Below are 13316 nucleotides of genomic sequence, written 5' to 3'. Positions count from 1 at the left end.
ATCATTCAGACGCACTTGGACATTTCAGCACGATAATTTTATGACCCAGTCGAGTGACTCCTTCACGGCTCCTCACGACCTTCAAAGATAATTTCGCCGGACGGTGATACGCCTGCTGCTGATGCTGTTTCCTAAGCATCTGTAGAGGCTTTCCAACTCAAGTTGCCACCTTTCTGAGAAAACAGCACTCGGGCATGGTTCCCGCAAATGGAAGCACAATTTGAACTTTGCCACATCACAGCTCAAACATCGGGATGTACTTCCACGTGGTTTTATCGCTACGGGCGGAGATTGCCGACGAGCTCGAGGGCATTCTTGCGATTCCACCCGCAGCCGACCCGTACGCCCACCTGAAGGCAGCTATCCTCGCCAGGAAGACCGCATCTGAGCGTATCCGTCTTCAACACCTGCTAAACATGCAGGAACTGGGCGATCAGTGTACCCCTCAGCTGCTGCACTGTATGCAGAAACTTCTGGGTAGCAAAGCAGCTGACGCAGATGCACAAGTACTCCGCGATTTTTTCTACAGAGTCTTTCAAGTAGCATGGTCGTCGACCTTCCGGCTGCTGAGGATATGCATTTCGATCAACTGGCAAACTTGGCTGATCGAGGCGCAGAGTACCTTACGCCCACAATTGCCGCTTTGTCAAGATCGTCCCAACAACAAACACATCCTCCGCCCCGGATAGTTATCAGCACTATGGAAACTCGCCTCATACGTTTAAAACAGGCTTTTCAGGACCTACGGCTGTCTCTTTATCTACAAAGCATGCTCCGTCGAAGGTCAAAATCCCGTCGTTGGTCACCTGCCACCGATTCGCTGAAAACACAGGTCACTGCTAATACTACCAGACGTAGTAATAACCAGGCGCTGGTGGCGGCGGGTGAAACCGGTTTACGTGAAAAACACTTTTTTATGCCATGGATCACGTCACCGGCAAACGCTTTCTTGCTGCCACTGGAGCCGAAGTGAGCGTCCTCCCTTTGTCACCAGCTGGGGCGGCTTGCTCATCTTACGACCGCGGCCGCGGTTGCGGCCAAGAAGGAGCTTTATGACACGTAACCAGCACTATGGGTACATGAAAGCACCTAACATCCCTGCCTAATGGCAGAGAAATCCGTGTTGCTTCGAGTACAAGAGTTCGATTTGATCGCAGAGGCTTTTAAATGACTTTATACTTTAGGAGAGGCAGATGAAGTTATGGCCAGGGAACGGCAATATGAGCCAAATAAATGAAAAATCAGGCGAGATAAAAGCGATTGCAGTATGGTTATATATCTGCGCAAGCGACCCGACTTAAGCCGTCTGCTGCAGTCTAGAGGTAACAGAACCAGGACTTGTCGCTGAGGCGTGCCAATTCCGGGTTCCAATCGCGCCACTTTTTTTTTTTCTTATAAATTTATATTTTGCGCGTGCGCCTTACTTTTTAACTGCGATCCATAGAAATCATGGAAATCATCCAGAACCACGGCAGCGCCTTTCACGCTTTTTACTGTTTGTCCCACCTGCTAAATCGACACACCAGAAGAAAAAAAAAGAATGACCAAGTCAAGTTAATGCTCTAAACAATTTTTCATAACGTTCATTAAAAATAAACCAAGATGACAGCATTGGTATAACTTACATACGAGCGGGGCCGAAACAAGCATCCCTTCCCCCGGCAACTACAATTTTATGTGTTTTAAATACACAACGCGCCTGCTACAACACGTTTCAATAGCAACAGGCGCCCGTTTAGTGCAAGCTTCCACAAAAAAAAAAATCTAGCAGCCGTGGATGCAATGATTAAGCGAAAACCTACAGACAAGGCAACAAGTCAAACTTCCAAGAAAGTCGTAAAATTGAAATAATAGGAATTAAACTTTTACTAGCATGGAATGGGGTAAACGTTGTATTATTACTCTTCACGTTTTGCTGTCCCAACCGTTTTGTAATATTAACACACTACTTGTAGCATTCTAGTTAGAATAGCTAACGATCTTAACCTACGCCAAAAATAAATCAGGCGTCGACATTGAAAACCATCTCTGAAACGAATCTCCTAAAATGACTTTGGATCAAGAAATGGAACTAACAAGAGCAATTGGAGAACGGAAACGACACATTCTTTAGAAATTCAGCAGCACAGCTAGCTGTCGAACGAAAATACAGGCAAGGGAATATATTTTGAACAACATAACTTTTCCGCGGAGTGCGCGGCAGCTGCAGGAGGCGTGGCGGAAGTTGGTAAAGGAATAGCACAAACAACGAACTGGTGAGTCAGAACTACCCACCTAATAGTTTCATACAGCTTATAAGGCCTTCTTTACATTTTTAGTGAGAGTACAGTCACACAAGGTATAATTCTTGAAACTGCAGTACAAAAAAAAAAAATTCCCTTTTGCAAACAAAACAAACAAAACTTGTTAATACCGGCGAGTTGCTGCAAGTGTAGGATATAAAACCAGATGCCCATCAGAGTAAATAACAAGACCATACAGATTTAATTTGATTATTACGCTTCACCATAGCGTGGAGGGCTAATACTAGCAAAATACTTGTTGAGTCAACTGGCAGAAAACTATAGTCGGTAACAGGTAGAGAACGAAAAGAGAGAGAAAGGAATGGTAGGGAGGAGGAAGAAGACAGGGCGCTAGGGAGGAGAGGAGATTTCCTCCTCCCTCTCCAGCGCCCCGCTTGCTTCCTCCTCCCCACCCTTCATTTCTCTCTCCCTTCGCTCTTGAACTGTCATTGACTGTTGTCTTTACATTTAGAACACTCCTATGCCTGAACAGGTGCTGGCCCCAGCCCGCATGTAGTGACGCCCATCTTCCAGTCTGTGCTGGACGTCATTAGACAGGACTCACCGAATTTGAACGGCTTGGATGACGTCATTGTCGGCGACACCGGGGTGTATGCAACTAGCATTACTTCAATCTTCAGTAAAATTGAGCAACTCACTGAGGCTCGATTGCCTATATCTTTGTAGTTTCAGTGATATTTTATGAATAAGTCCCAAATTTCTGGAGGCACAGTGGGGCTTATCGCGTGCAAAAGTGTTTAGTTGGTATTATCTGTGTAACCTTGCCTGCTTTCTTCTTTTTCTTAACTAGAAAGGCAGCTGGAAAACAGCGGAAACAAAATGTCATAAAATATTTATTTATCAGTCGGGGAAGAGGGTGGGCATTAACTTTTTAATTCAACGAGTTAGAAGCATTTTTTTATATGACTGCATAGTCGATGTGGCAAAACAGGAGAGTTTGAATTGAAGTTGTAGACAGCTTGCGAAAAAACTTTTTGCACACCTAAGGTGTGTGAGTGCACATGTATTGTGAAAAGGCAGAAAAAAGGACAGGCGATACACTCGTGAGATATTTGAACCAAATTAATCCACTTCTTACACACATGCTGTTAAAGAAAAAATATAACCTACAGCCGCACATCACATAGCGAGAATATGAGTGTAGGAAAGTAAAGGTCAGTAAACTTTGAACACTGACCACACGTATTCCAGGTGAAGGTAGAGTGAAGGTACTGATTATGTAAACATGTTTCTCAAATAACACTGACTTCGCTATAAACACTCACAGGACTGGAAACGATTAAGTCGTTACTACTTTGACCTATACTGCATAAAATTAGCTAACTCAAAGATGGGCTGCAGAATCATTTTGACAACGCAAAATGTGTGCCTTTTTAGCACTCGGCGAAAATCAGCATCAACATGGTTCTGTACACCTTTGAATCTGCTGAAGTTCTGCGGCTACTGGAGTGGACGAACAGGCTGCGAGGCAAGGTGGCCACCCTGGAAACCTTGGCCTTAGGGCAAACGAACCTCTCCGTCCTCCAGGCATCCGACCAAGTCGCTGGTGCAGGACGGCTGCGCGTCATTTCCAGCGGTGAAGTGAGAAACTTCAAGAGATTGACGCAGATAACATTGAGTTAGACAAAGTAGCTGGAAAGAAAGCACTGGACGCCGCTTAGTGACTATATAACCCACCACGGCGGCAAAAAAAAAAAAAGTTACAAGAAGTCCGCGATTGCGTAACGTGTCATTGGTGCGAAAAAGACAGCTGTTTACACTAAAGAAAGCTCAATCTCGAATTGCGAATTAACAAACTTGAAGATCGACACAAAAATTACCGAAAGGATTTTTTTTTTGTAGTGGCATCACTCATTATTTGTTTGGCAATAGTACCCGACATGCTGCCAGACATAACTGTTAAAAAATATAAACTGTGATACGATTTTAGAGCTTGATTGGCTATGTGACATTGCTGTTTTGTTTGATGCAGTATTTTGTAGTCTTTCATTAAGCAAATAAAAATAGTGCTGTTATTTTTATCCTCTTGTCACATCTCTACTGTTCTCCTTGAGACAACGTTGTAATTCCACAAGCAAAATAGGTACCGTTTACAAGTTTAAATAACAGAGGTAAATCCGCAAATCAGTCATAGTCAGTCTTTCGGTCGGTCGGTTTAGCTATGGTTTTGCAATCGTCAAGAAACAGTTAAAACAAAGGCAGGTGCTGCAGAAGCGATAATGGCGAAAACAGGCAACAGATAGCGTAGCCAGACGTTTTGTGACGCAAAAATACATTCGCTGCATTTAGGGAGACTAACTACTAAAATAGATGGTGAGCAAGAAACAAAGACTCAGATATAGCAAGAAAGATTTGTAAAAAGGCTCACAGGTAAAGGTAAGACACACGCGCAAAACAAATTTACAAAACAAAACGTGACGCGATTTGAATCGGAGCTTTCACGCAGCAGCGACAAGCCCCGGCTCTCTTACTTCTCGACTACAGCAAACGCATTAAGTCGGGTCGCTGGAGCAGATATATAAACATACTGCCACCGCTTTTATCTCGCGGGATTTCTCTTTTAGTTTGGCCCATATTCACCTTTCCTGGTCATAACTTTACCAGCCGCTCCTAAAGTATAAGCAGACGGTTAATTGGACTTCAGTTAAAAGCCTCTGCGGTCAGTTTCTGCAAGCGAAATTAAACTTCTGTATTCGAAGCGACACAGATTTATATTCTATGTCCCCGTGGAGCTGGTCACCTGACACAAATATCGCTCTTCGCCGCAAGCGTGGCCGCGGTCTCGAGATGAGCAAACCGGCTCAGGGAAACGTCAAGTCTCCAAAACATCGCCCCTTCGAGCGGCCAATAGTTAATCTATTTATTCATATGGCCAATGCACACTTACCATCGACTTGGGCCTACGTCGTACATTTAGATTGATTTTTACTGTCGCCCACCAGGAGTTCGATCACATGCTCCAGCTTGGCACAATCCGCCCTTCTGCAAGCAATTAGACCTCCCCTCTACACATAGTACCGAAAGCGACTGCTGGCAACTGGCGACCCTGTGGGGATTATCGCGCGCTCAACGCACACATTGGGCCTGACGGGTATCTACTTCCTCATATCCAGGACTTAACAAATCCCGCTGGAATGTCTGCTGAGAGCAATATAGACCTGATCAAGGTATATCACCAGATACCAGATGAACTTTCAGACATCTCAAAGACGGCCGTTACCCCTTCTTTTGGGCTGTTCGAGTACCGTAAAATCCTGAGAGATAGCCTACCTAACATCGAGAACAAATCGGGTGAAAATATGAAGTGAGTAACTTTTAATGTACAATCAAGAAAAGTTTTTAAAAATTGCTATTTTTAGGTCGTGTTCCTTCCAAGCTTGTTATGGCGAGGGCCAACGAAGCAAAGATGATTGTACTTCCCAGTCAGCAACGTTCACTTATATACTGCTATCGGTAACTAGCCGAATTTCCGACGAGGCCATCATTGATCCTAACACTACTATTACTGGTAGTGGGCTGTATTTCGGTGTTTAGAAAATATAGCAAATCAGGCCAAAAATAGAGGTGGGCTATCTTTCGGGGATGGGGCATCTTTCGGGGTTTTACGGTATGCACGCATTTCATTTTAGTTGCACAGCGCAGTACAAACCTTTCAACGTTTTATCATCGAAGTGACGCGGGGCCTGAACCTCATGCTCGCCTACCTCGACGATCTGCTTGTCCCGAGCACTTTGATGGGCGAACACGAGCAACATATTGAATTGATTTTTGGCTGCTTTCAGTGTTTCAGCCTAATCGTCAATCCAACCAAGTGCATATTCGGAGTTCCAGAAGTTGACTTTCTTAGTTATCCTCTTACGACCGCCGGTGTCACACCATTGGAGGACAAGGTTCAAGCGGTGCGTGATTTTCCCCAACCTACGTCACTGCGCAAGCTACGCGAGTTCCTTGGGCTCCTCAACTTCCACCGACGTTTTATTTCGGACTGTGCCCGTATTTTGTAGCTCCTCAGAACAAAGAAAAATCCCAACTCAGCCGTTGACTGGACAGTTCGAGCAGCGTCTGCTTTCTCTACTGCGTAGAAAGCCCTGGCCAACGCAACCCTCCTCGTCCACCCACAAATGGACACCCCTATTCGACTAATGACGGATGCCTCAACTGTCGCCGTTGGTGCCGTCCTGCAACAACACAATGGGGGGAATTGCGCCCACTTGGTTTATGCTCCCAGAAAATGAAACCAGCCGAAACGAAGTACAGCACTTTCGGACGAGAGCTGCTGGCCATCTTCCTCGGTGTAAAACACTTCCGTCACCTCCTTAAAGACAGCATGATTTACTTACTGACACATCATAGTCCTCCAACAAAGTACTCTGCTTGTGAGGTACAACAACTTTGTTTCATCTCCGAGTTTCCTGTTGACATTCGGCACGTGCAAGGGTAAACAAATTCTGCTTCTTAAGCTCTTTCGCGAGTGTAAGCCTTTTTCATTCAGACTGTCACAGTGGTTTTTCAAGCTATTGTGCAAACAAAGCGATATAACCCTGAGTTTTTGGCTGAGCGGGAAAAGCAATCGTCACTGGAACTAAAAGACATTTCATTGCCCCTCGAGTCATCGACAATCACCTGCAATGTCTCAACTGCCGCTCTACCCACCTTCGTACCTCTGTCATTCCGGAAACCAGCATTCTGGAATTCGCTGCGCACAACGACTGACCACCGCTCGTTATGTATGGCCCAGTATAAATACTGATGTACGTCGGTGGACCAAAAATTGTCTCCGGTGTCAGCGCTGCAATGTCACCAGACATACTGTTACCTCTTTGGTTTACTTCAGGCTCCCGGAGGCAAGATTCGACCATATTCACTTGGACCTGGTTGGACCGCCGCCACCATGACAATGTTTCAGGTGCCTGCTCAGATGCGTCGACAGATGCGCACGATGGCCGAATGCAACATCACTCTCAGATATCACAGCAAAAACCGTGGCTGAGACATTCGTGATGCGCTGGACTTCCCGCTACGGTTGTCTGTCGGCCATCACCACTGACAGTGGACGGCCATTTGAGAGTGCACTATTCACAGCACTGACGCAGCGTTTTGGAGCGCAACACATTCTGACCACGGCATACCACCCTTTCGCCAACGGCATGGTGCAACGATTCCACAGGCAACTAAAGGCCTCCCTCATAGCTCAACATGGTCGCACAAACGGGCTTCAACATCTGCCCCTGGTTCTCCTAATATAAGATGTAAGTTCAAGGAGGATCTTGGGTTTACATCATCCGAGCTCTTGTCCGGTACCACACCCAGGCTTCCATGGACGGTTTTCACGTCACATGACCACGATGTAACCTCTTACCTATCCACATGCGTAAATTCATTGCGCAATTTTTTTTAACATATCTAGCCGACCTGTCCCCGGCACCCGACTCGCAGTCAACTTTTCAGGTCTCAAGACTTGGAGATATGTACTCATGCTTTTGTACGCCTTGACCTCGTCAAAGAAGACACTTACTTGGGCGTACGATGGACCTCTTAAGGTTCTAAAGCATTTACTAAAGACGATGACACTTGACGCCAAAGGCCGCGAGCAGGTTGTCACGCTCGACAAAATCAAACCTGCCTACAATGACGCAGCTACTAATTTTCTCATGGAAACCTCGGCAACCAGAGCTCAGTTGCCTCAAGAACATACCGTCCAACAGACTGAAACTAACGTGGGCCCCAAGTTGCTGTTCAACATACCAGTGAATAACAAAACACTATCTAACTTGAAAAAACACAGCTCGTAGTAGTGGACTGTATACGCTTTTCACGCGCAACGAGTATTTTGCCATCGCCGCATCGAAAATGTCCACGTCCATTTCAATTGCAACAAACTAAACGGCCGCTGTCCGCTCAACACCTAACTCCTCAGCCTACAATTTCAAAAGTTCGTCTCCTGATTTCGCACATCGAAAGCCAGGACACCAGGGAGGACCTCTGTGGCGGCATGTGCCATATGTGTTCAAAGAGGCAAGGCAGGCTCCCAGACCACGCGACGGCAGGTGGGGAAAATTCGGGGCTACTCACGCGATTAAAGATCAGAACCGTTTTTGTAAGCTTTTGTAAGCCAATCGCACTCCGACTTTTCAGCCCCGACAGGTACATGTATTTAGACACTCGTCAGCTGGCTTCAAGCGTCATGTGGGATGCCCGATGGCAACGGCGCCAGATTTATGTTTCCTAAATATTCAAATTCAGTTCAATTTCATTCACTCAACTTTATGACAGGAGAAAACGCTACTCAATGCAGCTTGATACACTTTTGCCTCCCATACAGACTTTGAGAGAATGGTCAGCACATATACAAGTAAAAAATATCAAACTAATACCAAGTAAATGCAAGTAGAAGACAGCAATGAAAAATACATACGTATAATAACGAAACGTAATTTCTAAAGTGCAGGGATTTCACTGTATTTCACTGCACTATATATATTTATTTATATTTTTGCTATGTGAATATTCTTTTTAGTAAGTTCGTTAAGGGTGGATAGTACACCATGCTGAAGCATTTGAAATCCGTAATAAGTTCTCGAATTCGCCGCTCTCTAATACTCCGAACAACGTGCATGATAAGACACGGGGTTTAGAACAAGTTATGACATATTAGGAAATTATATATTTCTTGATAAGTACTGCTTTTATATTTCTGGATTAGTGTTTGATTATTCAAATCAACAGCGCGTGTGGCACTAAATTTTGAATGTAAGGCATCTGTATGGCTGTCGTGGTCTACATTGGCCACTAAACGGAGAACAATTTTTGTGCTATATATATCCTTTGTATAGGTTCGTAATAGTCGCATTACTCCATACAACTTCTCATTAATTTAAATATGCCCAAAATATTCAGTAATACAAAAGATGTTTGACCCTTTCCGGCAGATCAACAGGATCAACATAATGATGAGAGGTTCTCCCTCAGCATGACTCTGGGTGGTCTTTCAATGGAGATATGGTTTACGTAGTGGTGTTCGTTATTATCCAGTGATATTATCAAATATATTGTTATCTGTACCCGGTGACAGATTATGAATGTAGTAGATAATCTATATCCAGCTGGAGTATGCTGCCTTCGATAACACTTCGTGGCTTAACCTAAAGCACGGCGGAAGGCAGCGAACACGTGATAAAGGCGGAGCCCGTTGTTAGGAGCCATAATCCACCTATTGTCTGTCAACTCGATGTTAGAGTCTTCATCAACGTCACATGGTATAATACCTCAAACATTTAGAACTAAGTACACTCTATCCGATATACAAAGCCATCAATAAAACAAATAACGAGTTTCTTAAGAGGCTGTTGCTATTTCTTAAATATATTAATTTGGAGCGAAAATTCGCATATAAATACATTATTTTCATTTTGGGAAATAATGTGTTTGATGATGGATGGAACACTGTCCGATGCTGAGATGATGGAACACACTGTCCGATGTTTAGTGAACCAATAACATATTTCAATGAAGTAATCTTGCCAAACTTATATAGTTAGCTTAACTGTACTATAAAACCAAGCACGAAACGTCTTTTATTATATTCATAATAGAAAGAGCGGGAGTTTGTACCATTCATTTATGAAATAAAAGAAATGTACAGGATACTAAATTTTGCTTGTCGTTTCTGAATTGATCTTGAATAGTGCCTGCCGCGGCTGCGGACACATCCTATTAAAAAGGGTGTAATCCTGATCGAAATAATATGTAGTGCAGTTTAATTGCCACTAACTATATGAACAATACAACTTTGGATGTAGCGAACGCAGCTGTGATACAGTTGCCACTCGGATGTCATAATATCACGCATTCATTAAGTCTGGTAGAAGTACCTAAGGAATTGTCATTTCAGCTGATGCCGTACATCGTTCAAGACCTTCTTGGGGATTATCCAGGCCTCTGTGGAGTTCTGGTGGCTGCAGTTTACAGCGGTTGTCTCAGGTAACCTAAGATGTCACAAACGTTTGATATCTCCATAGACGACAGGCAGTATGTACAGATATACTGTTAACTCCAGCAAGGGGATGCAAATATGCCTATCTCGCTCGAAAACGATCACTACGGCTCTACTTAAATGTGAACTAACTATATTCGATGACAGGTTTAAGAGTGCAGAGCAAGCTCTTCTAACTAAGCACTCTACTCTTTCCAGTTTGCCACATTGAACGCTGGAAAAGGGGGCGAGCCCCTCTTCGCCTCCTTTCCGGCATTCACTTCGCTAAAGTGGAAAGGGCAGAGTGCTTCGTGGGAGGAGCTTGTCCTGTACTCTTAATCTGCAACACGCTATTACGTCCTCTGGCAGTTAACAGGTGACAGCCACATTAGCAAACTTGACAAGCAACAACGTTTATAAACATAACTCGTGTTGAATAGAATCATCAGAGGTGAGTTCATTAAAACGCGGCCGTTAGTTTTATGTTTGCATATTTCATATACAACGAGTGACATACAGAACAACCCGCCTGCTGCATACGTTTTTTCTTAGCTACAATAAGAAGTTTCTATTTTGCCTATTAGAGTGATCTTTGAAGCGGAACAAAATTACTCTTCGACTTCGGCAGCCCTGGGTCAGTCATTAAGTGAAAACGGCTGTGGCGCTCCTGTACATTTCTTCAAATCTTTCACCAGCTCGCTGTCGTCTGGGTTCAATGCTATGGCTGCGGTCACGTGGGACGACTTTATTCGGCCATGTGTAAGGTTACCTGAGAAACGGACTGTGCTTCTCACCAAGTGCATCGGTAAGGAGGAGTTAGAAAACAAGCTTCGTTTATTCGCTTTTCCTGAGATAGTGTTCTCTCTCTCTCTTTCTCGCTTAGCTGCATTTTGAATTAGTTGTTAATCACCCGTCCCCACTTTATCAGTAAGTGCATTGCTACCTTAAATTCCAATGTGCCGAGAAACCAAGAGAGAGGACACAAGAGCCTGTGGGGACATCAGTACTCCGAGCTCTGATTCGAGCGATTAGGGGGTAGACCTAAAGCTAGCTCTGCCTTTGTCTTCACTGCACTCGTCGAACGCGTTCGGAGGCATAAGCCAAACGCCCGACACCGGCGTCACAGCTTTAGGCCATTAATCACTCAAACCAAAGCTCAATGTTCTGACGTCCCCTCCTCTTCCTCAGTTTCTCGGCGCGTATACACTCCGTGCTTATCACGATTATTCATACTGTGTTTTACATTAAGTTCGACTGCAACAGACGCTACAATTTGATGGCGACCAACCAATCGGCGCCAAAAAGGCATCGTCATGGCGCTTTTCCTATATCCGGGTTTGCTATCACGGACAAAACTAAACACGCGCCGTGAACGCGTCAGGATCCTGCAATTTGTCTCTGAACGTCATTGGTTTAGCCGGTTATAGTAAACCAAAAAAGAGAAGAAGCGGCATGACGATGCACTTTCGGCACTGCCTGATTGGCTCTATTAGAACATGACTTCGGCTTTGGTCGGAGTTTATATGAAACGAACTATAGACCAGCGCAAAAAATCCCCTTCTGCGCTCTGCCATCCTTGTCTGCTGGGCTGTGGAACGCCTTTAGAGCATGCGCTGTTGCTCTGCAGTGCGGTCGGCCGAAGGAGAGAGAAAGAAAGGAGGGAGCAAAGAGGAAACGACCTCCATTTTGACGCAACGCGCTTTCGGCGCAGAGCACTGTTGAGGCTAAGTGCCGTCAGTATGGGCCGACCTTTTTTTCGCCTGAATAAAAGTTTGCGGTCAAACGTCGAGGAAACTTTATCTGTTCGCTTTTTAACCCACCCAGGGATAGCACTATATCAGTTTTGTTGTCAGAGCCTGCAAAATAAAAGGAAAGAACCAAAATTTTGGGTGTCGGACCTATGCATCCCACAGGGCGAATGAATGAGAATGTCGGCCTTCCACGCTCAGCTGGGAGCAGCCGGGAGTTAACGCGCATGCGCTCGTGTTTCTCGCTCTGCGTTTCGGTCTGACTGTCTCAAGCGGGAGGGGGGCGTTACACCGGAGAGATCATAAATTGGCGAACCTGAACAAATATACGGCTCTGATCCTACTGAAACAGCGGTGCCTGGTGGCAAAATCTTGTACCGGCGACGACGGCGGCGGCTCCTGGCTTTGCTTCTGTTCTTCCAGGCACTAAAGGAATATAGGAGGCACTGTCTGGCCTGATTTAGACACCTCTTTCTTCTTCAATCGTGATTGTGGCCGACCTTAATGTTTTAATAATATTTTAGCCAAATTTTATCTTTGTGCTTGTACTTGAAATAGAAGCATCCATCAGTGTGAGTCGTCACAGCTGACTGCAATAAGCGCCGCTGGATTATTTTTAAATGTACAAATGTACGCTTTCTTTACTTCCATATAGCTGCTGGCTATGGCCTCCTCTCTATTGCTATTGCCTTCGTATCCGGAACGTTCAAGTCCCTTGTTCAGGTAAGCCACCAGGCCCGTTAAAGGGAGGAAAAAAAAAAGGGGGGGGGGGGGGGGGGAAGGGAAGCACAGTGTTTTTGTTTTGTTTTTTTTAGTTTCACGAGCTGTTTCTACGGCTGTACTCTTTGTTTGAACTTGTGGGATTGTAGCGACTACTTTTGCCTTCATATTTCTTCCTCCTGTCCCAGAATTATCAACCAATTTTTGGCTCCTTTCCTTCATCAACCCGATCGCAGGTTTTGCGCGAGTCAATGTAGGGCTGCAGCAGCATCTCCTAGATGGTTGCAAGACCGTTGCGCAGGAGGTGGATACAGGGCACATAGTGGATACGAGTACTTCGTCATCGTAGGGTGGCGACTCGTGTTGATATACAGAGGACCCGAGTGCTATCCGAACGCTGACGCCACCCTCCTGTTTAGTTCGTTCCCCACGTAGGTTTCATTTACTTCATACTTAAACTTCAGCACTACGACCTTCATATTAGGAGGTGTTGGCTGCTGGCATCTGGCGGAAGCGCGGTAAAAGCTGCCCCGATGGTGGAGAATGTACGCTGTAATGTCGGCCGTTTGGCTT

The 13316-nt window shown here is 45.1% G+C and overlaps 1 protein-coding gene across 1 annotated transcript in view; it reads left to right on the top strand.

Annotated features, from left to right (window-relative positions):
• Positions 1 to 13316, top strand: part of LOC8029574 (sodium-coupled monocarboxylate transporter 1) — a 127813-nt gene that overhangs the window by 73833 nt on the left and 40664 nt on the right. Inside the window, exons 9-11 of the mRNA XM_040219960.1 lie at positions 10195 to 10283; positions 10971 to 11080; positions 12679 to 12746. Coding sequence (XP_040075894.1) covers positions 10195 to 10283; positions 10971 to 11080; positions 12679 to 12746 — 267 coding nt within the window. The remainder of the gene's footprint in view (positions 1 to 10194; positions 10284 to 10970; positions 11081 to 12678; positions 12747 to 13316) is intronic.

This window comes from Ixodes scapularis, unplaced genomic scaffold (genome assembly GCF_016920785.2).
Source record: "Ixodes scapularis isolate PalLabHiFi unplaced genomic scaffold, ASM1692078v2 PGA_scaffold2__306_contigs__length_199485367, whole genome shotgun sequence".
Classification (NCBI taxonomy): domain Eukaryota; kingdom Metazoa; phylum Arthropoda; class Arachnida; order Ixodida; family Ixodidae; genus Ixodes; species Ixodes scapularis.
The sequence above is the reverse complement of the archived record's forward strand: the minus strand, read 5'-3'. Positions and strand labels throughout refer to the sequence as shown.